This window comes from Gorilla gorilla, chromosome 4, assembly GCF_029281585.2.
Source record: "Gorilla gorilla gorilla isolate KB3781 chromosome 4, NHGRI_mGorGor1-v2.1_pri, whole genome shotgun sequence".
Lineage (NCBI taxonomy): Eukaryota > Metazoa > Chordata > Mammalia > Primates > Hominidae > Gorilla > Gorilla gorilla.
Window position 1 is genome coordinate 99,890,187 of NC_073228.2, and position 27,381 is coordinate 99,917,567.

General features: G+C 38.9%; 1 protein-coding gene across 7 annotated transcripts in view; it reads left to right on the forward strand.

The window, feature by feature from the left end:
• Positions 1–27,381, forward strand: part of RHOBTB3 (Rho related BTB domain containing 3) — a 106,513-nt gene that overhangs the window by 26,859 nt on the left and 52,273 nt on the right. For all 7 annotated transcript variants that reach the window (XM_055387176.2, XM_055387175.2, XM_055387177.2 and 4 more), the window contains exons 4-7: positions 10,629–10,783; positions 14,845–14,956; positions 17,995–18,360; positions 26,108–26,220. In XM_055387176.2, coding sequence (XP_055243151.1) covers positions 10,629–10,783; positions 14,845–14,956; positions 17,995–18,360; positions 26,108–26,220 — 746 coding nt within the window. The remainder of the gene's footprint in view (positions 1–10,628; positions 10,784–14,844; positions 14,957–17,994; positions 18,361–26,107; positions 26,221–27,381) is intronic.

The window sequence follows — 27,381 nt, forward strand, 5'->3', positions numbered from 1 at the left end:
CATAGATCAAGGTATAGAACATTTGCAGCACTTGAGAAGGCTCCCTCATGCTCTTCCCAGTTAATAATGCTCCTCCTCAGAGGTAACTGCTATTCTGACTTCTAACAACACAGATTAGTTTTACCTATTTCTGAACTTCATACAAATGAAATTACATGGTATGTAGTAGTGCCTTAGGTTAGGCTAATTTCAGTTAGCATAATACTTTTGAGATTTGTCCATGTTGTGTTTATCTGTAGTTTGTTTTTTGTATTAGTATATATTAGTCCATTGTATGAATATGCCATAATTTATTTATCCATTCTTCTTTTGAGGATGCTTAGGTCGTTACCCAGGAGCGGGATTGTTGGGTCAGAGGGCAGGTATATATATAGCATTAGTAGATACAAGTAAGGCAGGCATGACCTACCCGTGACCCCATATCCCCTCTACTTCCCTATCTTTCTTTTTATTTCTGGTCATGATTCATAAAAGAGTTATCTGCACTTCCTGAGTCCATTTCCTATTCATTCTTCAGTCCACTACAGTCTGACTTTGACTTTCACAAGTGCACCAAGTTTGTTCTCACTCAGGGTCTCCAGTTGCTGTGGTCTGAATTTGTTCCCCAAAGTTCATGTGATGGGCACAGTGTTGGGCAGTGAGACTTTAGGAGGTAATTAGGGCAAGAGGACTCTGCCCTCGTAAATGGATTGATGCTATTATCTTTAAAGTGGGTTAATTATCATGGGAGTGGGCTCCTGATAAAAGGATGAGTTTGGCCCCCTTTTTCCCTCTGTCTTGTGAGCTCTCTTGTACTTCTGCCTTCCACCATGGGACGATGCAGCAGGAAGGTCTCACCAGATGCTAGCACCTTGATATTGGACATCTCAGCCTCCAGAACTGTGAGAAATAAATTTCTTTTCTTTGTAAATTACCCAGTCTGTGGTGTTCCATTATAGAAGCATAAAACGGACTAAGACACCACTTATGTCCTCGTTAGCCAAATTTAATACACTTTAATAACAATTATCTCTTATTGAAGAGATAAGATAATAATACTTATCTCTTATTGAAATTATTGAAACATACCTCTCCCTCCATTTAATAAAGCTACTGGTTCTTTTAACTATCTGTCTCCTTTGCCTTTCTCCCATCCTCCCACACACACAGCAGAATTATTTCCCAGGGTTCCGTCCTTTGACCTCACCTGTTCTTACTCTTCAGCCAAACCATTAACCTGCTAATCTGTTGTCCTGGCTTCTCCTATATAAACACCGATAACTGTTCAGTCTGTCTCTCTGGCTTTAGTCTTGCTCCTGACACATATCACCATAGACATCATCTTCCTCTGGCCAAATTTCCTGTCTTGGTGAATGATGCCAGTCCTATCCATTCACCCAAACAAGAATCATCCTAGACCCAGCCCAATTCCCCATATCCAGTTGATTAAGAAGCCCTTTTGCTTTTACATTTTAAATAAATCTCAAACTCATTACTTTCTCTTCATCTCCATTGGATTTTGCATTCTAGTCATTTAGTTATTTGTCATGGTGGCCTTCCTTTTGGCCCCTTTAAGGGATGGTTTCAGATTTTGTAGGGCCTCAAACTTACACAATTTGGGAGGTCCTTCGTAAGGAAAAATCCCACAAAATAACAGATATGTATATGTACAAAAGTAAATATTTAGAATGATAAATGAAAGCACAACAAATTACAACTAAAAAGTTGTCAAATACTACAGACATTTTAAAATGTATGTATATATTTTTGAGACAGGGTCTTGCTCTGTTGCCCAGGCTGGAGTGCAGTGGCATGATCATAGCTCACTGCAGCCTGGACCTCCTGGGCTTGAACGATGCCCCCCACCTCAGCCTCCTGAGTAGCAAGGACTACAGGCACATGCCACCACACCCAGCCAGTTTTTTTATAGAAACGAAATTCTGCCGTGTTGCTCAGGCTGGTCTCCATCTCCTAGACTCAAGCCATCTGCCCACCTCAGCCTCCCAAAGTGCTGGGGTTACAGGCGTGAGCCACCACACCTGGCAACAGATCTTTTTAACAGCCTGATATTTCTTCAGCTTTTCTTATATTTTTTGGGTGACCACAGTCTTTGGTCATCTCTTCATATGATAACCACCGATAGGTTATGGCTGTGTCCCCACACAAATCTCACATTGAATTGTCATAATCCCCATGTGTCATAGGAGGGACCTGGTGGGAGGTGGTTGAATCATGGGAGCGGGTTTTTCCTGTGCTATTCTCATGATAGTGAGTAAGTCTCATGAGATCTGATGGTTTTATAAAAGGGCAGTTCTGGTCATGCTCTCTTGCCTGCTGCCATGTAAGATGTAACTTTGCTCCTCCTTCACCTTCCATCATGATCATGAGGCCTCCCCAGCCATGTGGAACTATAAGTCCATTAAACCTCCTTTTCTTTATAAATTACCCAGTCTCAGGTATGTCTTTGCTAGCAGCATGAGAAAAGACTAATACAACCACTTTATGATATTTTCTACAGAGATGAGAATGATAATCAGTTTTTCTTTCAGCATATTTCTTCTCTTTCCACATCTTTCTGGTCCTGGGCACCAGAGTTTGTGTTGTATTCCTATTTCAGCTCAGGATTCTTGTCATGACAACAAGTAAGTGTGCACTGTGGGTGGCAGAAGCATTTCTGAAAGTCATACATGTATTAGGATAGTTATCAAACACTCAACTATACAGGGAAGTGACTATAAACCACAAATAGTTCATTAAGCCTAAGGTTAAATTCCCTTTAGCAGCATCCCCCAAATGCCCATAGTTATTCTAGAGCTGCCTGATACAAGATTTGGAGTGGAAAGAGACAATAGTCTTGACTAAATATCTTAGTTTGCAAATTTTACAAAAGAATATGACCATGTGAAGATATATTGCTCAGGTTCTTCCTGGGGCTTGGAAAGGATCCACAAGAAAAGAGTCTTGAAGCTTGAGCTTCATCAGCTTTATGGAAAATTGGCCTCTGGTGTGCTATTCCTGGTTTGTCTCTTTCTGAAATAAATTCTCTCAGAATAGTCATCCTAGAATACAAGTCAGATCATGGCGCTCAATGCTTTGAATTCTTTAAGAACTTTCTTCTTTGCCTCTTATTTTGCAAAATTTCAAACCTAAGAAAGTTGACAAGAATAAGACATTGAACCCTAGATTTTATAAACACACACACACACACACACACACTTTTTTGTGGCTGAACTATTTGAGAGTGAATTGTAAACATTATGAGATTTCTTTATTCCTAATTACTTTAGCATGTATCATCTAAGAACAAGGCCGTTATCTTATTAAGCCTAATACAATCATCAATCAAGAAATCTAACATACTATTACATTTTTACTATTATTTAAGATATAATCCGGCCAGGCGCAGTGGCTCACACCTGTAATCCCAGCACTTTGGGAGGCCGACACGGGCGGATCACGAGGTCAGGAGATCGAGACCATCCTGGCTAACACGGTGAAACCCAGTCTCTACTAAAAATATGAAAAATTAGCCGGGCGTGGTGGCAGGTGCCTGTAGTCCCAGCTGTTTGGGAAGCTGAAGCAGGAGAATGGCACGAACCCAGGAGGCGGAGGTTGCAGTGAGCCGCGATCGCACCACTGCACTCCAGCCTGGATGACAGAGCGAGACTCTGACCAAAAAAAAAAAAAAGAGATAGAATCCATATTTACATTTCCCCGGTTGTTTCCTTATAATGTGCTTTATAGCTGGGGTTTATCGTTGTTGTCTTTTAACCAATCCAGGATGCAATTAAATATTACACATTGCATTTAGTTGTTATATCTCTCAATTCTCTTTTTTTTTCTTTATTTCCGGTTTTTTTTTTTTTTTAGAAGCAGGATCTTGCTGTGTTGCCTAGGCTGGTCTGGAACTCGGGCTTAAGCAATCCTCCTGCCACAGGCTCCCAAGTAGCTAGGATTATAGGCATGCATTACCACATCTGCCTTCTAATCTCTTTTAATCTGGAGCAGTACCCCCAATGGTTTTGGGGGGGAGGGACCATGTCTTTCATAATATTAACATTTTTAATGAACCCAGGCCCTTTAGTTTGCGTAATTCCTTCATTTATGATAAATGTGCTTGCAAAATAGTGATGTTTCTATCATTCTTCCTATACTTATTGGTTGATATTCTTCTGTAAATGGAGCTTTCCTTTTTCTCTGCTCCCAAATTTTTCTCTTAGAATTATTATGATTCATGGATTTGTATTTTAAATTCAGTATTTTGTAATCTCTTCTGATTATTCTTTTGGATGCTCACATTGCTCCATATTTGCTTGCAGGGAGTCATTTCAAGCTACCTCTAATCAGTTTTTAGCCCCTTCCTTATTTTCTGGCACAAGATATTCCAGGCTCAGACTTTGCCTATCCCAGTCCTAGAATCAGCCATTTCTTCAGGGAACTTTGGTTCCTTCTAGGGGGCAATGATATTTAGAAACCAAGGTCTGGGCTCTAGGATGCTCATGACTTTAGGTGTCTTTACTTCTGCACCCTTTAATTGGCTAGAGCCAGGGATTATACTTTTTATTTAAATTATGGGCACTGATGCCCTTATTTCAATCTGGTATTTGTATCTCATTTCAATAACTTTTTCTTGTAAAATCTTTACCTGAAATACAAGATCCTTCATGAGGTAGCCTCTGACTGTTTCTATAATCTTGCAGGGCACAATCCCCTGTCTTATGTGTCAGTCACACTGAACTACTTGAAAAACTTAATGTCTTTCTTTAGGTCTGGGAAAGTCTTAACTGTGTGACTTCAGATATCACCATCCATCCATTTTCTCTATTCTCTTCTTTTGGGACTTTTGTTAGACTGATGTTGAAACTTCTGGATCTCTTCTCTGATTATTTTATCTTTCTTTTATATTTCTTATTGCTTTATTTCTTTGTGTTGCATTATGGGAGAGTTCCTTGGCCTTTTCTTCTGGTTCACACATTAGTTCTGCTGGGTCTGTTCTGCTATTCTGCCTTATTAAATTTTTTATTTCAAAAGCTTTCCATACCGGATCTCTAATGGCTGTTTTCATAATTTCTTGTTCCAATCTTAAGGATGCAAACTTTTATTTTAAAAAACTCTCAGACCAGGCGCAGTGGCTCATGCCTGTAATCCCAGCACTTTGGGAGGCCGAGGCGGGCGGATCACGAGGTCAGGAGATCAAGACCATCCTGGCTAACACAGTGAAACCCTGTCTCTACTAAAAGTACAAAAATTAGCCAGGCGTGGTGGCGGGTGCCTGTAGTCCCAGCTACTCGGGAGGCTGAGGCAGGAGAATGGTGTGAACCTGGGAGGCGGAGGTTGCGGTGAGCCAAGATTGCGCCACTACACTCCAGCCTGGGGGACAGAGCAAGACTCCATCTCAAAAAATAAAAAATAAATTAAAAAACTCTCAGGATAATTAATGATGCTTAATAATTCAGTTTTGATTTTTCTATTGTTTGGTTTTAAGACGGCATTATAAGTCGTTCTACTTGACGAGATTTTATTTTATGGTATGGATACTTCTTAAACATTGGGGAATTCTTAATTTGCCTACTTTTGCAGTTGACTTTCCTTGTTGGATTGATGCCTTCCTCTTTCTCTGCCCAGCTGCTGTCTGGGGATGGGGGTGTAAGTAGGAAAACACCCAGGATCAACAGGCCTGGCTGCTTCCACTGGGGTTCTCCCACTCATCCCCAGTCATTTGCCTTTGGGCCGCCTCCTCCTTGTTGCTCCCTGCATTGTTGAGCAGGGAGCACTCTGGGTGTGGCTGCAGTGTGAGCCTGTACTCAGAGCTTCAGGAGGCCTCTTCGGTCCTGTGCTGCCTGCCTTCATTCTCTCAAGCACTCCTAGTTTCTGGGCTGATGAGGTTTCCCCTCTAGTTTTTGAGTGTTGCTGTGTATTCAGTCCTTCCTGCCTCCCTCCCTGTCTTTCTCCCTCCCTGTCTTTCTCCTTCCCCCTTCCTTCTTTCCTCCCCTCTTCCCTCCTTCCCCCCTTCTTCTCCTCCCCCCCATTTTTTTTTTTTTGAGACAGAGTGTCACTCTGTTGCCCAGGCTGGAGTGCAGTGGCACGATCTCAGCTCACTGCAACCTTCACCTCAGGTTCAAGTGATTCTCCTGCCTCAGCCTCCTAAGTAGCTGCAATTATAGGTATGAACCACCATGCCTGGGTAATTTTTGTATTTTTAGTAGAGGTGGAGTTTCATCATAGTGGCCAGGCTGGTCTCGAACTCCTGACCTCAAGTTATCCACCTGCCTCAGCCTCCCAAAGTGCTGGGATTACAGGCGTGAGACAATGCACCTGGCCCCTCTCCCCCTTCCTTCTTTCCTTCCTTCCTCCCTCCCTCTCTCCTTCCCTCTTCTCTCCTTCCCTCTCTTCTTTCTCTCCTCCCCACTTCCCCCTTTATTTCATCATCTCTGTGATTTGGCAGGGAGGGGAGATCACAGTGTGGGCTTAGCTTTCCATCTTGAAACTGGAAATGAATGTTTTCCTTTCTTCTCACATCCAGTCCCCTGTATATGCTGTATTCTTAACTGTAGTACCCCTCTACACAGCACCTATCATATCAGCATAGCAAATTCACACTTATCTTTTAAATCATTACACTTTCTGTGAAGCCTTCCGTAATCCCCCCAGACAGTTAACTTTCTCTCCTCTGTTCTGTGGTGGCTTTGGACATCTTTATTTCAGTGCTTATTATGTTATATTATAACTGTTTGCAGTCATGTCTATCTTCTCTCAGTTGACTATGAGTTTTTTTATCATTGCATTTTTATATCCCTGGTACTTGATGTGTGGTAGGTACTCACTAAACGTTTATTCCATGAGTGAATGGTTTTATGGATGATCTGAGTAAGTGAAAAAATCAATTTCACTAACAAGATGAAATTAATTTGCCATACAAGATGTAATTACAAAGTAATTACAAAGCTAAATCTGGCTATTCAACTCGAGGACCTATATTGGCTTCCCCCCATCCATCCCTTGGAATACATGAAACTGTGCTGGGTGCTCTCCTGGTAATTCCCTTGGAACTCTTTTTACCTTTTTGTTTGTTTGGTTTTTGTTTTAAATAGAGATGGGGCTGGCCACGGTGACTCACGCCTGTAATCCCAGCACTTTGGGAGACTGAGGTGGGAGGATCACTTGCGATCAGGAGTTCAGGACCAGCCTGGGCAACATGGTGAAACCCCATCTCTAGGAAAAATACAAAAATTTGCCAGGTGTGGTGATGCACACCAGTAGTTCCAGCCACTAGGTAGGGTGAGATGGGAGGATCACTTGAGCCTGGGGGAGGCAGAAGTTGAAGTGAGCAGAGATCATGCCACTGCACTCCAGCCTGGGCAGCAGAGTGAGACCCTGTCTCAAAATAAATAAATAAATACATAAAAATTTAAAAAAATAAAAAAAATGGAGATGGGATCTCACTATGTCGACCAAGCTGGCCCCCAACTCCTAGGTTCAAGGGATCCTCCCACTTCAGCCTCCCAAGTAGCTGGAATTAAGCACACGCCATCATGCTTAGCTTCTTGAAATTCTTTTTAAAGTTAAAAAGAATTCAGCAAGTATAATCCAGTCTCATTTCTTTCCTTTGTTACACGTTTTTGACAACTTTGACCCTATGGATGTCTTCATCATACTTGGCTCTGAATAAATTTTCGGCTTATACTAAATATTGAATCTATCTTGAAAAGAGAATTTTTTTTCAGAATGTGCTTAGAATGTATTCATAGCTTTAAGCTCCCAAAGACAGGCATCCTTTCAGTTATTTCTGAAGCTCTGGTAGAGCCTGGTCCTTTACTAGGCTAGAATTTTTGAAAAGAATTTCTAAAACTTCCAAGCAGTGGCAATGTTGTAAGAATTAACCTGCAGGTTCCCAAAGCCACTACTTTTCAAAGATGTTATCCATTTGAATGTCAGAGTTACATTGTGCTTGCTTTAAAAAAAAAAATAGACAGGATTTTATGATAACATCTTAAGCATGTAAGGGAAAAAAAAGACTATAATGTTAGCTAGAAGTGTAGCACTCATTCAGAGTCACGTGACCATGCGGCACCACAATTTAAAATTAGTTTGAATCCTCTGCTTGTTCCTGATTAAATGGTTAATGTAAATTAATTTAATTCAGGATCGGTTCTCCTGCTATAACCAATACAAGCCAGACTTCTACTTGGAATCTTAGGTCATATAGCTGACTGATATTGAAGAATATAGGAATGGTTCAAAAGAGAACCACAAAGTAACTATTTAGAAACAAAAGCCTCTCAAGAAGGTTTTAAGAAGTAAGATTTTAGAATCCAGATAAAGGGTAGGTAGCTAAGTGGCAACATAGTTACAGCATAATATGGTGTAGAAAGACTAGACATTTTTTCCTTTCTGGTGAGTGAACAAAAACAAGTGTCTTCAGTGACATAGAAGAGATACAGGGGCACTTTCTAGGAACATGTGTAGGTAAGTTGCTTACAACCACGCACGGTGGAAAAACCACCCTGCTAGCATAAACCTGAAATTAGTTGTATTTTCTCCCTCAAATCAGATTGTTAAAAATTATTTTACATTATGTTCACTTCACTTTTCCACTTGAAGCACTCCTGTCTCTGCTTGATTTCTGTCCAGAAATAAAGTTTAATAAGATGATCTGGCTACCCACTCCATTCCATCAACATAAGGAGACCTTTGTAGATATAAGAAGGCCTCTGTTTTCAGAAAATCAAAGGCACTGTTTAGGAAGGCTTTGTGAAGAATGTGAAATACCAACATGTTATTTTTCAAGATAGGCTAAATTCTGTATGAAAACTTTATTTGCTCCAAACTTAAAATGATCTTAGAAAAAGTAAAAGTAAAATCTCAAATTAGAATTTATGGCATAATTTAGAGAACTCAAGTTTAATTTTTAAATCACTGTATCTTTGGAATCAGTAATTCTCTACTAAAACTATATTTTTATTTTTCCTTTTGGTGTCACTTTTATTATCAGGTGGAGCAAGTAGCAGTGTTATGATTGCTTCTCTATCTCTAACCCACAAAGAGACTTGGAAAAGTCACATAACCTCTCTGAGCCTCAGTTTCTTCCTCTGCAAAATGAGAATATGAATATATGGCTTCTGAGCTCCAAAATGCTTTCAGTGAAGCTAAAATTATCTAAGCCATGTGTGTCTGTGTGTATGTGTATGTGCATTTTTACACACATGGTATGCATATGCACTAAATATATTTAGCGTATACCCGATATTTACATATATCTGCTCCATCTGTATGCAATTCATTCACAGGGAAGTTGCTGCATATGCGATGGGGGAGTTGCTCAAATGTCCTTTCAGGGCCAGTGTACTTACTCCCTCAGTTATTGGGGCTTGTTGGCTGCTGCTGATGCACATCTGAGCCCCTTTCCATGCATTACTCTGTGCTGATGGGAGCTGCCTTGCCCAAGTTATCCCTGCTCCAGGGGCTCAGCCCTTGTCTGATTGCTAGTCGATTTAGAGATAGGATACAGCTCAGCTACCTCCTTTCCCCAAATGAGGAACAACTCTAAAAGGCCATCTAAGCTCCAGAGCCCCCTGTAGGATCAGCTTTGGTCCCTGTTCCAACAGTACTGCAATTCCAATTTTCCCTCTACCCAGTCCTGCATTCCTCACCCCCGAGAAGCGTTATTCCCAAGATCACTCCCCAATTAACCTTCTCCACACCACTCTTCATCTTAGAGTCTGCCTCCCCACAGGAAGCCAATCTACAACAACATGCATTTCTAGAAATGAATTTACCCTCTTTTGATCTGGCAGCCTTTTTGAATGGTGACACGTCTGATGTTGTGGTCACGATACATAACAAATCTGGCTGACAAATATGGAGTTAAACATATATTTTTAGCCTTACTAGGGATGTTCTTATAGATAGATTGTTCTACCACCTTCCTAGCCATAGATGTATATACATGGTACAACTGTGAATTTTGGGACTTTCACTTTTTGAGTTAATACTTTTTATTTCTTCAGTTTTTAATTTTTTAATCTTAAAGAAAAAGATAAAGAATGATTGAACTTGTTCTCTGAAGTCGAATGCGTTAGAGTTTAATGATTGAAATGTCTGAATTAATAGGAATGTACTTCCTATAAAGTTTACAAAGAGAGTGACAATTTTGTTGCCTGGAAAATCAGGTCAAATTGAAGGTTCTGTTGCAATAGAAGTGTAAGGTTTACTCAAACTTTGTAAATAGATTTAAAGTTTACTATATTAAAAAAGCAAATCCACTGTTTTCCATGCTCTCCATGGCGATCAAGTTGTTAACATTTATCTTCTTTTCTACTGGCCTAGAAATACTGATATTCAGGATGTCAAGGTTGTGTAAAAAGAAGCAGGCCCACGAGTACTGGTTGTTTGTTAATATCCATTCACCTACTTTTAAATTTTTCTATTTTCTAAAATACTATTTATTATTCTTGCAGTGAATGCTTGTTTATTTAGGGAGTCATTGACACTTTGTATTCAGAGTTTAGTGGGTAGTGGATATACTGAATGCTTTTGAACTGTGGCTCTAGTATGAGCTCTTAGTTTGTTGTTTAATGTTCAGATTGTCTGTGTACCTTTTTTTTCCTGTTTAATTTCGAAACTCTTTGTTTTAAAATTTGTTTTCTCAGAAGAGTTACCTTGTACATGCCCACTATGTACCTCAGACAGAGGGAGCTGTGTTAGTACAACTGAAGGGATCCAACTTGCAAAAGAACTAGGAGCGACCTATCTTGAACTCCACAGCCTTGATGACTTCTACATAGGAAAGTATTTTGGAGGAGTGGTAAGTGGAAATTCCTGTTAAGTATAAAGTTATTTGTCAGGTTGCCTCTTTAGGTATTTTGTAGAACATCAGTTAGAACTTCAGCTTTAAAAGCATGGTTTGTCTTACTTAACCTTGAGAAATAAAATGAGAGTGAGTGGCAAAGGTTTTATCAGAATAAAATTATAATTTTATTTTTCTCTCCAGATGAAACCTTTTCTATTATCTAATATGATATTTTGGAATTTTTCATTTGGTGATCTTTAGTAGTCTTTGTTGTATGTATCAAAAGCATGTTTACTTAACCAAACCTGTGATGCCACTTTTAATAGTCATCTTTAGACAGCTGAATGAGCCTGGCAGCCTGAGCCAGCAGGCCCTGAAAGTTCTCTTTCATTTCCATCTACCAGTTGGAAAGAATAATTTTTCTTCCTCTGTGTGTGCTTTGGCAAAATTTTATATCCTCCCAATCTTGTTGTAGCTCAAACAGATTCAGAGGAACTACTTATACAAACAGCTGCTTGTTGGATATGTGGGAGCAAGTTTGCTTGCTTGGTTGCAGTGGCGCGTATTGGGTTCTGCGGTCATTTTGATGCTGATGTTAACACATAGCACCTCCCATATAGTATTAGGACTGTAATGTCCTTGGAGAATACTGTGGAGTTGTATCATTTAAGAATTTGCTGACATAGAAACTACATTTCCAAACCTCTAAGAAGCAACTCCTCTCAACAGACAAATCTGATATACACGGATGAGAAGTTAAAAGCAAAGAAAACCTACTTTAAGCAGGAGCACTTTGGCATCCACCATCGGTTCCCTAGCTCTTCACCAAGTACTCTTTCCAATACGCCCCAATATTCATTATGTAAATTCATGTTAAAATGTTGAGGTTCCACAGATGACTACAGAAATGCCATTTGTGTAAATGGGTAAAATAAAGACCAAATATAAATGCTGCTAATTTCCATCAAATATAAATGGCTTTTATTCACCCAATAATATAAAGAAACATTAATATTACAATGTTAAGGAAGATATACTCACAATATTGATATTATCGATGACTGTGAGAAACTTTTGTTGCATTCATTTATAGTGATGGGCAGTGAGTAGAAAGGTGGATAAGAGAAATTTAATCTTTCTGTCAAGCAGATTATATTCTAGTGGCTTTTAAAAAAATCTTAATTTGGTGAAGAATGGTGCATTTCCTAAAATACCTGGGAAGCTGGAGAGCAAAAAGATGGTTTGGTTTTGCTTATTGTGAAGGTTCATTTGTCAGATAGTTTTATGCATTAGATTTGGTTTCATTTGTTGAGGGGAGGCCGTTCCCTTGGAAGCCACAGGTCTCCTTGCTCCCTGTTCTAGGATCCTGAACCTGAAATTCCCAGGATCATTCTTCCCACTTTCCCACTCCCACTTTCTCTCCTCTCTTTCTCTTCTTCTGGCTCCTTTTTCTCTTTCTTCCTAATATCTAATGTTGCAATTAGGGTTAGAGGCATGATGAGGATTGATGTGGCCAAGGTTGGGAGAAAGACATGGCAGTTTCTTTTTACCTTAACTCAAGCCCTGTTGAGGATATGGAAACAAGATCAGAATGGTATCATTTTAGATGCTTTACTTTCTAGTAAAGTACAACTGGGATCTTGAGTGTAAAATAGAATGGCATTGGCAAACATATGGATGGAAATGATAATGTTAGAATGAAAGGAGCATTGAAAATCTGCATTTAAGGGTCAGAGTTGAAGAGCTGTGCAGTACTACCCTTAGACCTAGGCCAGAGAGAAAGCCGCCTGCCTTTCAGCTTTAGAGAGCTCCATCTGTCCGTCCTCCAGTTGCACCCCTCCCCACAGGGCACAAGTCAGTGGAGCCAAGGGTTGTGCCCACCTGGAGCTGGTGGGCTTCATTCCTTTCTAGACCTGTGCTGTCCAGTATGGCAGCCACTAGCTACATGTGGCTATTTATATTTAAATGAATTGAAATAAAACCAAGTAAAATTCAGTTCTTCAAGCATATGAACCATATTTTAGGTGCTCTATGGCTACATGTGGCTAGTGGCTACTGTATTATATAATGCATATATTACAGAACATTTCCATCAACACAGAAAGGTCTATGGAATAGTGCTAGGACTATGCTCCCAAATCCAGTATCCCAGAATTCTCTGGCCGCTGGTCCTGGGTCTGTTTCGGCCTGTGCAGGCCATTTTCCTGGGACAGTCCTCCTGATGGTGGACCACATTGCTGGTATATGCACCCCTAGGCTTGTGGGGTGGCCAAAGGGTGAGTCTTTATGGGGAATGGGGGAGGGGACAGTGGACAGAGCTTTGATGTCCACTTGTGTGCACAGAGCTCTTTAAAGCATGAGTTAGAGCAGGAGGTGAGAAGAGAATGGGTGGTCTTAGGGCTCAGGAATTAGGGATCAGCTCTCCTTTTGCTGTATGAACCTCTGAAGAATCTGAGAATTTGAATATAAATCTTGCCCGCCAGGCTTTTATGATGATGTATTTGTCAAAACAGAAGTATAGAATATCTTTTATATAACACTTTGTTTTCTTGATTTACAGCGTTTAAATATTTAGGTGTGTGGTGGGTGGGCCTCCATTTGGACTTTTGCCCCAGGCCTTGCAAGCTAGGGCACAGGCCTGAAGCTATGTAAATGCACCTGAGTGAGATTTTTAGTTTGTAAAGGACAGATTTTAAAGAAATTTGTTCAAGAGAAGAAAGCGAAGTTTCCTGGCTCATGGGAACATCTGTAGACATAGAGGCAGCTCTGTTCCTGCTTTAATTTCACTAATATTAACTGTGGTGGTTGCCCACTGAGAAAATTATTACCAGCCACACAATTGTAGTGCTTGGCTTTCTTGAGTATTCAAGAGAGTAGCTGCGTGGGATGGCATGCACTTATAATCCCAGTGACTTGGAAGGCTGAGGCGGGAGGATCCCTTGAGTCCAGGAGTTTGAGTCTAGCTTGAGCAACATAGTGATACTCCATTTCTAAAATTAAAAAAAAAGAATATATATATAGTATATATTATATATATACTATATATAGTATATATAATATATAATATATAATATACTATATATAGTATATATATTATATATTATATATTATATGTATAATATACTATATATTATATATACTATATATAGTATATATAATATACTATATATTATATATATACTATATATAGTATATATATAATATATAATATATATAATATATTATATATTATATATAATATATTATATATATTATATATATATTATATATTATATATTATATATAATATATTATATATATTATATATAATATATATACTATATATAGTATATATATATGTTAAATTTGAAAAAGAGAACCAACAATTCCTTCCTTGAAAAAAAACCTTTTATTTTAGGTTCAGGGGTACATATTTGTTATACGGGTAAATTGCATGTCACAGGGGTTTGGTGTTCAGATTATTTCACTAACCAGGTAATAAACATAGTACATGGTAGGTAGTTTTCTGATCCTCACCCTCCTCCCTCCCACCACCCTCTCAAGTAGGCTCTGGTGTCTGCTGGTCACTTCTTTGTGTCCATATGTACTCAATGTTTAGCTCCCACTTATAAGTGAGAACATGTGGTATTTGGTTTCTTGTTCCTGTTAGTTCGTTTATGATAACAGCCTCTAGCTCCATCTATTTTGCCTCAAAGGACATAGTTTCATTCTTTTTATGTCTGCATAGTATTCCATCGTGTATATGCGCCACGTTTTCTTTATCCAGTCTATCGGTGATGGACATTTAAGTTGACTCTATGTCATTGCTGTTGTGAATAGTGCATGTTTCTTTGTGGCAGAATGATTAATAACAGTTCCTTCTTGAGTAGATAGTTTATTTATGTTCAGAGAAGGCACAATCTGCTCCACTTGATTCATTTTTTAAATAAAAACATTGTTTATATGTGTTTGCTAATGCATACATATAAATGGTACTGACATTTAAAATGTTTGACAATTGTGACTTCGGATACAAATTTTCATGTTGGATATATAGTTTTGTTGGATCTTCAATTAAAATTTGATTCCTGTTTTAGTTGGAGTATTTTATGATTCAAGCCTTAAATCAGAAGACAAGTGAAAAAATGAAGAAAAGAAAAATGAGCAACTCATTTCATGGAATTAGACCACCTCAACTTGAACAACCAGGTGCATTTCTTAGCCAATGTCTAGACATTCATTAAACATTCATTACAGATCCTTTCTCACAGGTCTTAGAGCAATTATTCTCAAACTTGAGCATGCTCAGAGCTTACCTGACATTCTGATTCAGTCAACCTGGGATAGGGCCTAGAATCTGTGTTAATCAGCCTCCCAGGTGATGCAAAAGCAGATTGGTACTTGAATCACATTTTGAGAAATACTGCTTTAAAAATTGAGCCTATAGATCCTATGTGTCCTGGGTGGGAGCTGTTCTAGATTAAAGTCTAATGCTAAATAACTACTAAATGCAATGCATGAACCTTGATTGGATACTGGTTCAATAAAAACATCTAAAAGATGTTCTTGGGACATGGGTTAAATTTTAATACGGACTGGAAATTAGATTGTATCATGTAATTACTGTTAATTTTCTTATGCATCATAATGGTATTGTGATGAACAGGAGAATGTTCCTGTTCCCAGGAGATGAAGGTGAACGTAGAGTCCCGGGCGCGGTGGCTCACACCTGTAATCCCAGCACTTTGGGAGGCCGAGGCGGGAGGATCACGAGGTCAGGAGATCGAGACCATCCTGGCTAACACGGTGAAACCCCATCTCCACTAAAAATACAAAAAAATTAGCCAGGCGAGGTGGCAGGCGCCTGTAGTCCCAGCTACTCGGGAGGCTGAGGCAGGAGAATGACGTGAACCCAGGAGGCGGAGCTTGCAGTGAGCTGAGATTGTGGCACTGCACTGCACTCTGGCCTGGGCGACAGAGCAAGACTCTGTCTCAAAAAAAAAGAAAGTGTTGTAGAGCCAAAGCATCCTGATGTCTGCAACTTTTAAATATTTCAGCTGTGTGTATGTGTGTGTGTTGATGTGTGTATGTGTGTGTATGTGTGTGTGTGTGTGTGTGTGTGTCTTTCTGTCTCTCTAGAGATAAGGGGAAAATAAAAAATGTTAATACTTGCAAAATTCACGTGAGGGATATATGTGAAGGGTATATGTGTGTTCATTGCATCATTCTTTCAACTTTTTTGACTGTTTGAAAATATTTTTAATACAAAGTTCAGGGCAAATAAACTTTAAAATAAATAAATTATATCAACCGTTATCAGAATTTTCTGCATGATTTTGTAATAGAAATAGTAGAGTAGCACTTTGTTGGATCAATGTCCTTTGGAATTTAAGGGACCTCATCTCTTTAAAACAGTGCAGGTATATAGACCACATATATATATAAATGATACACACTTGGCTTTGAATTTCCTGGTGTGCAAAGTGAAAGGGGAGACATGGTCTATTAGGTTGCAAACCCTTGGGCCTTAAATCCTTTCTGGATTAGAAAATTGGTGGGAAATGACCACATAAATAATGTAGATAGTTAGTTCTTAGTTCTTATTAATCAAGAAGACAAAATATACCAGATCCTCAGAGAAAGCAAAACATTACATGTCATTTAGCTTTAAAAGAAAAGTCTTGGCCCAGGTATGGTGGCTCATGCCTATAATCCCAGCACTTTGGGAGGCCAAGGTGGGCAGATCACCAGGGGTCAGGAGTTCGAGACCAGTCTGGCCAACATGGTGAAACCCCGTTTCTACTAAAAATACAAAAATTAGCCGGGCATGATGGCGACGCCTGTAGTCCCAGCTACTCGGGAGGCTGAGGCAGAGCTGCATGAACCGGGGCGGCAGAGGTTGCAGTGAGCCAAGATCATACCACTGCACTCCAGTGAGACTCTGTCTCAAAAAAAAAAAAAAAAAAGGTGAAGAAAAATCTCTTGTGTGGGTCTTCATGTGAGGGCACTAAGTGATATAGTGGACAGGGCTTTCAAAAGTGTCTCTTCAGGAAATGCAGCCTCAGCGTTCACAAGGCTGTTTCTTGTACTCTTCTGTTAAGAGAGCTGTGTGTATAACACTAAAGATATTCCAGGGGTTCAGAATAATACAGTCTGGGTACATATTTGGGGCTGATTTGTTCCAAGGACGGATCCTGGGCTCTGGGGCACATGGCATTTAGAGTTCTGTAAAGGGGCCACAGGCAGTAGAAGGGAGGAGGGTGGACTGGAATACAGTGCAGGGAGAGCCTGGCCTCCAAAGGACTTCATTATTATCTGTTTTATAGGCTGGGGTTTGCTTTGGAATCAAGCATTTTTATTGCTAAAGAAGTTTGAATTCCACTGATTTAGACGGTTGCATACCCTTCAAACAACCCTTCACAAATGTCACTTTCCTCAGCTCCTCTTTGGATAAAAATGAGATGGCAGATGTTTTACAGTTAGGGTCTGTGGTAAGGGCATGGAGTGTAGGTATTCTGAGTTGATTGAGGGCTCATTTCTCTTTATTGGTGATCAAACTAGTAAACTGAAGGTTATATTCTCTTTTAGAAATTAGGGAGCTGAGTCAGCACTTTTGCTGAAGTGTTTTACTAGAAGGAAAAAATGCTAGTTTTGGAATCCAAATAAAGCGGTCAAAATGTTTTCAAACGATCGAGTTCAAGACTCTGAGCCTTGACTCTGAGAAGTTGCACAGTTTTAACAGCTCAGCCCTCTACCTCTACTTCTGGTCCCAGGAGGAAAAGGACTTCAGATGTGAGATTGGGCTCTTCGGAACTTATTCAGTACTTTGAATTTTTAAAATCAAAGGTAGAAGTAAAGAAGGATGACTATGAAATACTAAAGTTCAGTATTTGGCGGATTGTTTTATTTTGGGACACACAAGTAAGAAGAAATGTTATTTTATTGTTCCGTACGTCATTAGTGGGTTTTTCATTTGCTCTATAAAATGTAAATAAACATAGTATTTGTGTGTCTGTGTTATAAAATTGTACAGTTCCTGAATAGTTTATATATGTTTATAAATTAGGTTAAGCAGTAGAAAGTCACTGTTTTTGTGCATCAAAAAATGGTTAAATATTGGCTGTTTCTCATGCTTTAACCTAATAATATTTTAAAATATTATACAATTATATTTAAAGTAAACATGAAATTGTTGGGTCTGTAAACCTGAAAGGAGTTTATTATTTTTATTTTCTTTTTCAAAACAGAAAAAATGCCTGTCTTAAAGGCTGAAGCGTCACATTATAACTCTGACTTAAATAACTTGCTGTTCTGCTGCCAGTGTGTGGACGTGGTATTTTACAACCCTGATTTAAAGGAAGTTGTAGAGGCCCACAAGATCGTTCTCTGCGCTGTAAGCCATGTTTTCATGCTGCTTTTCAATGTGAAGAGTCCCACTGACATTCAGGATTCCAGTATCATCCGAACTACCCAGGATCTTTTTGCTATAAACAGAGATACTGCATTTCCAGGTGCTAGCCATGAATCTTCAGGCAACCCACCATTACGAGTCATTGTTAAAGACGCCCTCTTCTGTTCTTGTTTATCAGACATCCTTCGCTTCATTTATTCAGGTATCTTGTCAAGTGGTTCTGGTTACTTACAATCTCATAAGCTTTGGAAATGAAACGTGCCTGTGACACTCAAGGGTACTGGTTAGTTTTACAGTGATCTTTACCTACCATCTGAGATTAAGATTATACATGAAATATTATTTGCTTTATATATAAGAATTGGTCCAAGCTTTCTGGTTTCCTTACAAATGTACTTGCCTCATCTTTTCCCTATCAATTTCATTTTATTGTGGTAAAATACGTAGAACATAAATTTTACCATCTTAACCATTTTTAAGAACACAGTTCAGTGGAATTAAACACATTCATAATGTTGTGTAACTATCACCACCATCTGTGTCCATAATTCTTTTCATCTTATAAAACTGAAACTCTATACCCATTAAACAATGGTTCCCCATTCCGACCTCTTTCCAGCCCCTGACAGCCACCATTCTACTTTCTGTCTCTGTGATTTTAACTCTCCTAAGTGCCTCATGTAAGTGGAATCATACAGTATTTGTCATTTTGTGATTGATGTATTTTACTTAGCATAATGTCTTAAAGGTTCATCCACGTTGTGGCATGTATCAGGATTTTCTTCCTTTTAAGGTTGATAATATTCTGTAGTACATATAGACCACATTTTGTTTACCCATTCATTCATCCATGTACACTTGGGTTGCTTCCACTGTTTTAGCCATTGTGAATAATGCTGCTGTGAACATAGTGTACAAATATCTCTTTTGAGACTCTGCTTTTATTTTATTTTTTGCATATATACACAGAAGTGGAATTGCTGGATCACATGGTAATTCTATTTTTGATTTTTTACTGCCATACTGTTTTCCACACTAGCTATACCACTTTACGTGCCTACAAACTGTGCACAAGGGTTCCAATTTCTCCACATCCTTGCCAACACTTGCTGTTTATTTTTTTTTAATAGTAGCCATCTTAATGGGTATGATGGGGTATCTAATTCTGGTATTGATTTTCATTTCCCTAATGATTAGTGATATCAAGCATCTTTTCATATGTTTTTGTATTTGCCTTGGTTTTAAATCTACTTGTAAAAACCATAATCTGCCAAACAGGTATGTTAATATTTTATTTCTTTAAAAAACATCCAAAATATGAAATGTGAGAATTTATTGTCCAATTTAGTTTTAAAGACATAAAATATTCCAAGAGTAAATGAAATCAAGTGTCTATACCTTAAAACCTAGCTATTCACTCTTCGGTTTGACTCTTAGGTTTTGTAGGGCGTGAAAGAGAGAATTGCATTCAGCTTACAGACTGGAAATCAATATCCAGTGTTAGTTGAGGTCTAATTAACTTTGGCTATGACTATCATAGATGTTACTTTTTTTTTTTCCTTACTGTGCCCTTTCTTTTTAAGATTTAGCTTATCAAGTATTTTTCTCTTTGCCCTTTTAAAAACTCAGTAGCAACTATATTTTAAAGATAGAAGTTCTATCTGAGTCATTTTAGCAAATGAATTGAAGGTCTTACATCTAAGTGTCCCATGTAAGAATGGAAAAGAACAGATGTAAAATGAATTTTAATGTAAGCATCTAAATATAAGTTTTCTGAGAACTCCTGTCTTTAATTTTCTTTACCCACTTCAAATCATGTAGCGATAACCTGTTAGGCTAACGTCACTCCTGCTCTGCAGTGTGTCTGGAGAAACATTTATAATTAATTTGTTTTTAGGCTTCAAATAAAGCCTAATTGGGAACAGATAAAAGGTTTAAGGTTTGCAAGGCAAGTATCATTTCATACAGGTAGGGAAATTTGGGGCAGCCTTTATTTAAGTAATTGATGTTAAAAATAAGGTATTACTTTGTTCATGTGGGTTGTGGTCATGTAATTTTATATGTTAAAACTTAACTTATGATTTTGAAAAGTACAGTTGCAGCACGCAGACTTATGTGGATAAAAAATACATATTGGAGTAGAATGTGGTGCTAGGTTAGTGAAATATTGGCTTGGAAAAGGCATAAATTAAGCACCTGTACAGCACACACCCAGCACATTGCCTTCAACGGGTTCTCTGTAAATTTTAGTTGAATTAAAGAGTAGGCTCCAGTAGCCGGGCATCATCATATCAGTAAGCCAAACTATTTAAAGACTTCATTTAGTACTATAGATTTTGACGTTTAAACTTAGAATGTCACAGTTCAGAATTTAAGATTTTGAAAAACTAACATGTTTACATGTTAAGAGAAAAAAGATGTTTTTAATCATATGTTTAAGGAACTGTGAGGGATGTGACTTTTGTATGATAATTTTCTGTTGAAATTACATGAATTATTCAGTAGGCTTCCACAATTATTATTGACTACTTTCAAAGGCGTATGAGCACTCTGACGTCTTATATCCTTTTTAACATAGTAGCAGTAAAATAGCTAGATGTATCTCCAGTGGCTGGTCCTGCCTAGCTTTCTTCTAGGGGGAGTGCTTTATTTAATTGCAAAATTAATACAGGCAGATGGAAAAAAAGGGAAAGAAAAGAAAAAAGTTATCCTTCTACCCTAGATCCTTTCCCCGGAGTCATTTACCTGTTGTAATTTTTTTATGCATTCATTCTGATACCGTTTGAAAGAGATTAATATTCTGGGGACATTTGCATTAATAAAAATGTAATCCTAGGTAGCTGCTGCTTTCCAGGGATCACAGGCCGTTTCCCATGGCTGGAGCGTAGAGTGAAAGGCGATGGCTGGTGGGTGATGAGGTGGGCAAGGCCTGTGGAAGCTGTTCCTGCTGCTCTTAGACTTGTGCTAGAGTTTTAAGCATGATCAGACTGGGCTTTAGAAAGCTCATCTCTGGTTGTGGTTGCAGGGTGGAACAGTGCAGCCAAGACAGGCATTCAATCAGGAGGTCCCATTACTCTGGCGATCAGCCTCAGGAAGGCCAACATTCAGACAGTGGGTGGCCCTGCCATTGGCCCTTCATCGTCTAGACCAGTGCTTTTCAAACCTTAAAGTGTGTGCAGATCATCTGAGGATCTTGTTCCTGTGGAGATTCTGATTCAGTTACTTGGAGTGGGGCATGAGATTCTGCGTTTCTAGTAGTCTCCGAGGTGGTGCTGGATCTCTGGACTGCCAGAAGCAGCTGGAATACCTGCTTTTGGAAGAACTGGGAACCAGCCAAAGCCAGCAAACTAGGGCCTAGAATTCAGTGCAGAGGCCTAGGAAGGCTACCAAGTTATCAGCTTAGGATTCAAAGTAAAAATGGGGTGAGCTGTAAGGCTGACTGATGCAGAGCTATTCAGAACTGGGGCTCTCAGTGCCCTGTGTGTCCCCTGCCTGACGCGAGGAAAAGTGGATGCCTAGTGGTTGGGTGGAAATTAAGTAAGCCTGGAATAGGGATCGGAGGGCAGGCAGGCATGATGGTGTGGAGAGCCTGCTGAGCTACAGGTCTTCAACCAGTTCAGAGTCGTGGCTTCTTAACCTGACACTGACCCGTCCCATTTCGGCTGTGATCTCTCCTTGTACGTCACGGCCAAAGCCGGAGGTGCTGTCTGGTCTGAGCAGGGGCACGGGCCATTGACCTGGGGCTGTAGAGATCCAGATGCTGGTTAAGGAAAAGGGAAAATAACTGGTTCTGCAGGTATCTATTTATTATTCTTTAATTATTTACAGATTACAACCTCTGGCTCAAGGAAAAGTTTCATTTACATTATGTTAAAAAGAGATATCAAAGCTGTATTTGCACAGAAAAGACAATTTTGAAAAATGCTGAAAATTAAGAGAAAAAAATTTACCCAGATTCCACTATCAACAGAAAATGTTTAAACATTTATTGCTTTGTTTGATCCTCTAGTCATTTGTTTGTATATGAATAAGTGACACTGTTTTTGAAAAAATGTATTTTGTAATCAAATCAAACAAAAATTTTAAACATACGTTTTTCTCAGAGACTTCAGTAAATGGGCCAGGCTTGTTTTGTTTTGTTTTTGCTTTAACATTTTTAAACCTGTGAATAGAATACAAGTGTTAAGGCACAGTAATGCAGTGGTTTTCCCACAGAAGTGCTGTGGTCTGCCCTTGGGTTATGCTAGAGAACCATTGAAGACAGGAGTTGTTTGTTTGTGTTCCCATCAGATGGGTTGGTAAAGCAGAGGTTGAACTCCATCATGTGCTCAGGAATATTTGCCTTGAGCAAACACGGGCTAGAGAATTATAATAAGCCTATCTCCTGTCCTTGTTTTTCTTTTTTTAAAGAACAGATTACAAAGAATATCTTAATTTTTTTTAAATAACATGCTTTTTTTAACCTTTAGGAATTTGAAATTTGGTGTGTGTTATGTCACCATGAACATTTGGTTTGTTATTTAGGAGCGACCTGTTTAACAACAGTCCAGTTAACATTTTACATCTATCTATTCCTATTCAAATTTTTGATTCAGTAGACACAGTCAAGGTATATCTGTTTTGTATATGTTAGTTTTCTATTGAATAACAACAAACACTGCATAATGTATAAGTACTTAACTACTAATCCTAAGGAACGAGGAGTAATGTGATAAGTGAAGCCAGCCATTTCCTGGTCTTCAGGGAGTAATTCTTACATGGCATACAATTGTAACATTCTTATAATACTTGATACAGTGTTATGGTTGCACATTCTTGAGTCATATGATCTCAGATGGTTAGGAAGTGAAGTATTTGTAAGAACCTCAAGAATTTAGCTTTGAGCTCTTCCTGCCACAGATGGCCCTTAGAGTTTCACATCACTTATTGAAATGCCATCAGAGTAGACAAATATGTGGAAGCAAGCTTTCATCTTCAGTTTACATTCTTCAGTTCTTAGAATCATTACGTGGCATGCCCTTTTCTGTATTGCATAAAAACACAGCCTAGTATACATGAGTATACCATGCCCTCTGAAAGTCTAAGTGGATTCAGTGCTTTAAGAAGTTAACTAAAGAAAATCCCAGTCAGTGATGCAAGATGTCATCCTGCCCTTGTCTGCAGTTGATCAATCAGTAAAGTTATGCAAGATGAGTAAGTTCTGGAGACCTGCTGTATGACATTGTGCCTATTGTTAATGATATCGCATTATATACTTAAAGTTTTCTAAGAGGGTAAATCTGATGTTAAATGTTTTTACCACTGGAAAAATAAAAGGAAAGTCCCAGCCTTAGGATTATTGGTTTATTAGGACCTAAAAGTCTCAAAGATGACTTGATTAATGTTTCTAATTATGAAAACAGCCCAATCAGCAGTGTGCTCTTGAGAATTAGTCTTACTTTCATTTTCAGTGAGTGATTCTTCCTGTGTGTGTTCTCAGATAGTTCAGTGGCCTGTGGGGATTTACCTGCTACTAATTCCATCTATTTAGATTATTTGATGCTTGCTTGCTTTTAGATAATCTTCTGAATGAAGATATTTTATAGGTGTTTTTTAGTTAATATGCTTTTACTTAAATAACAATGTAACTTTTACATATATAAGTATGTAAAAGAACACAGAGACAGTACTTATGTTCTTCTTTAGATTGGATGAGTGCAGACAATAAAAAATACTTCCCTTTCCTGCATACCACTAACACTGGGTTTGGATAATGGCTGAAATTTCTTTCCTTTTTCCTCTTTTTTTTTTTTTTTTTTTTGAGACAGGGTCTCACTCTGTCACTCAGGCTGGAGTGCAGTGGCATGATCATGGCTCACTGAAATCTCCGCCTCCTGGGTTCAAGCGATTCTCCTGCCTCAGCCTCCCAGGTAGCTGGGATTACAGGCACACGCCACCATGCCCAGCTAATTTTTGTATTTTTAGTAGAGACAGGGTTTCCCCATGTTGGCCAGGCTGGTCTCGAACTCAGTGGTTGAAATTTCTAAAGGGAAAGCAGTGGCCGTCAGCAGCATACAATGCACATTAGGGTCACCAGGGAGAATTTTAAAACACTGATGCCAGGGGCTTCAGGCCCAGAAATTCTAATTCACTTGATCTGGAGATGAGACCTCCTCTGATGGTATTTTATAAAAGATCCCAGGTATTTATAATACACAGGTATGGTTGATAATCACTGGCATAGAGTAATTTTCTTGATCTGGGATCCATTGGCTTCTAAGGGGTTCTTACACTCTCACATTGTTATACTGACTTTAATGTTTGTGTGCACATGAAATTTTCTGGTCATACAATCCAAAGAATTTATGAGATGGGAAAAGAGGATGTGGCCACACAGTTAAAAAGCATTCATGCAGAAAGAGAAAAACAGAAATCATAGAGCTCTTCTACACTACACAGCTTTGAGAATTTGAGGAGGAAGGGGAGCAATCAGTGAAAGCATAAAAAGAGCTAGCAAAGGCAGAAAGAAGCAGTGGTGTGCTGGAGCTGGCACCAGCTTGTGAGAGCCCAGTTGTGTTTATCATCCCCATTTCCTTGTTCTGTGATGTCATGTTGATAGCATCACAGAAATGGCAAATGCTACATATCATTTGACTCCCTCCCGCAGGAGACACTGTAAGTATTAGGAAGGCCAGGTGGGGAGAAGTTGAAAGGATATGCATTAGTGCTTAGTGCTGCAGGGCTCAGCTGTAAGAGCCTGAGAGCTTCTGGACTTGCAATCTGCCCCTTCCAATTGGATTTGGTTTTAGTTGGTACAGACTGGCTGCAATTGCCTGATCTCATTGGTTTAATAAGTGTTTATGTGCCTGCCTCATTCCCCAATATCCATGAAGGCATCTGGTGAGTGCTGAATACGGGAATGAAAACATCAGAAGAAATGAACTGAGAGCAGATAAAAAAGGGTCTTGAATTACCCAGAGAGGTGAAGTGACTCGTCACACTAGTAGTTAATAGCTGAGGTAGAACTGGATCCTAGGTCTCCTAACTATACCGCCCACACTAGTCTTCTTGAATTATATTTTTATGAGATAGGACCTTCTATAAATCATAGGATGGATGTGTGTAATCTCTTAGAATGTCATGATCAGATTCGTGCTTTTGAAAACTCACCAGCTTTGAGTAATAGGATGGATTTGATGGGGAAAAGGCTGTTAGGAAGCAGGGAGGTTGGATAGGAGGTTGCTGCAGACCAAGTAAGAGAAGTCCTTGGGGAAAAGGTCAGTTTTTGCTGACCATAGAATAAGAATTTTGCAAGACATAGAGGAAAAGAGGCTGACAGAGTGGGAGAAGTGAAATGAGCCTAGGAAGAGAGTTTTGAAGTGGGCTAGGGAAAGGCAAAGGACAGTGGGGTGATTTTGCTCTGATAACATGAACTACATGGACGATGTAGCTCCCTTCCTCAGGTTGGTTTTGTAGAGTTGGCTCTCAAGCATCCCAGTCTGCCCCTGACAGTGCTTGAGACCTTCTGAATGCATTCCGTTGCTGCTGCATGTTCCTCTACCTGATGATAGTCACTGCTGCCCATAACTGGTAAGATTTAATTCACCCTTGGGAAAGACCACATCTACCTTTTTACTCAGGGCAAGTAAATAATTTGGGTGCTGGACCACTTGTCATGGGAACTCATATTCTGACCATTGCTGTTATCACTAGCTGCCCACCTATTGCAGAGAGGTAGCAGCAGTCCAGGGAGGAAGACTTCAGATTTTGAGAAATAATTTAGGGGAAGTTAAACTGATCTTTTTGAAATGTGAGTGCTGTTTAAATGTTTTAGTATAGTTATAAGGATGTATATCTGGTAAAGAAAAATTAAAGCACTAAAAAAAGGGAATGTTGTATTTAATAAGAGGTTTACTTTTGTTACTTCCTCATTTAACAGAAAAATCCAGCATGTACTAATTTGTTTACAGGTGCTTTTCAGTGGGAAGAATTGGAAGAAGATATCAGGAAGAAGTTGAAAGATTCTGGGGATGTTTCAGATGTAATCGAGAAAGTTAAATGCATTTTAAAAACACCAGGAAAGGTAAGTTGATTTGTTGTAAGTTAGTTTACTTTGACCCTCTGAATTATAACTCACATACTATGATGAATATAAAATTGAGTCGTTAGAAGAGTCAAATACTGTATAAATGTAAATGTTTTCCTTAAGTATATTTTGCCATTTAAATATTTAAAACATAAACATGGGTTATTTGTATCTTAGATTGTGTGTGTGTATGTGTGTGTGTGTGTGTGTGTGTGTGTGTGTGTGTGTGTGTGACAGGGTCTCACTGTGTTGCCCAGGTGGGAGTGCGATGGCGTGATCTTGGCTCACTGCAGCCTCCACCTCCTGGGCTCAAGTGATATCTCCCACCTCAGCCTCCCAAGGAGCTGGGACTATAGATATGCATCACCATACCCGGCTAATTTTTAAATTTTTTGTAGAGACGTGGTTTTTCCATGTTGCCCAGGCTAGTCTCAAACTGCTCGGTTCAAGCGATCTGCCCACCGTAGCCTCCCAAGGTGCTGGGATTACAGGCATGAGCCACCACACTCGGCCCTATCTTAGACTTTAATTTATGTAAGAATTAAAATACATGTGAGTCATGTCTTTAAAATGCTCGTTTGCGAATTCTGCCTTCTGAAACATTCCCCTGGAGCTCTGGGAATACACAATCTATATCAAGAATAAAAGGCTGTTTAATTTGTCCAGGTACAGTTAAGGTTATTAGAGAGGGTGCCTTCTCACTCCTCACAATTTAAGTCTCAAATAGTTTTTGAGAGGAAGGCAGTTTTGCATGTCCCTTTTTCAAGTGTTCTGAGAAATCTATTCAACGAGGTGGACAGTTAAGGATGATCTCATCAATTATAGGTTCAAAATTATAAATTAGATTCAAGTTTATAAAAACAGACTTTGTATATTGCCATAGACTGGTGCACATTACAACTCTAGTAACTTGGTATTGTGTAGTCTGTAAGGGCTTTAAAAAACATTTCAAAACTTTAAGACATTACACAATTTAGCCAGTGTATTTTTTTTTCTGATTTTGTGATAAACAAATTAGCTGCAGTAGATAAGTAAGGTAAGTTATATGCAATACTTAATAAAGGTATATATTAACTGTAAGAAAAATGATGATTCCTTTAATTTTTTAATACAGATGACTTTTCTGTTTTCTAAAACCTGTTAACATTTTAAAGTTAA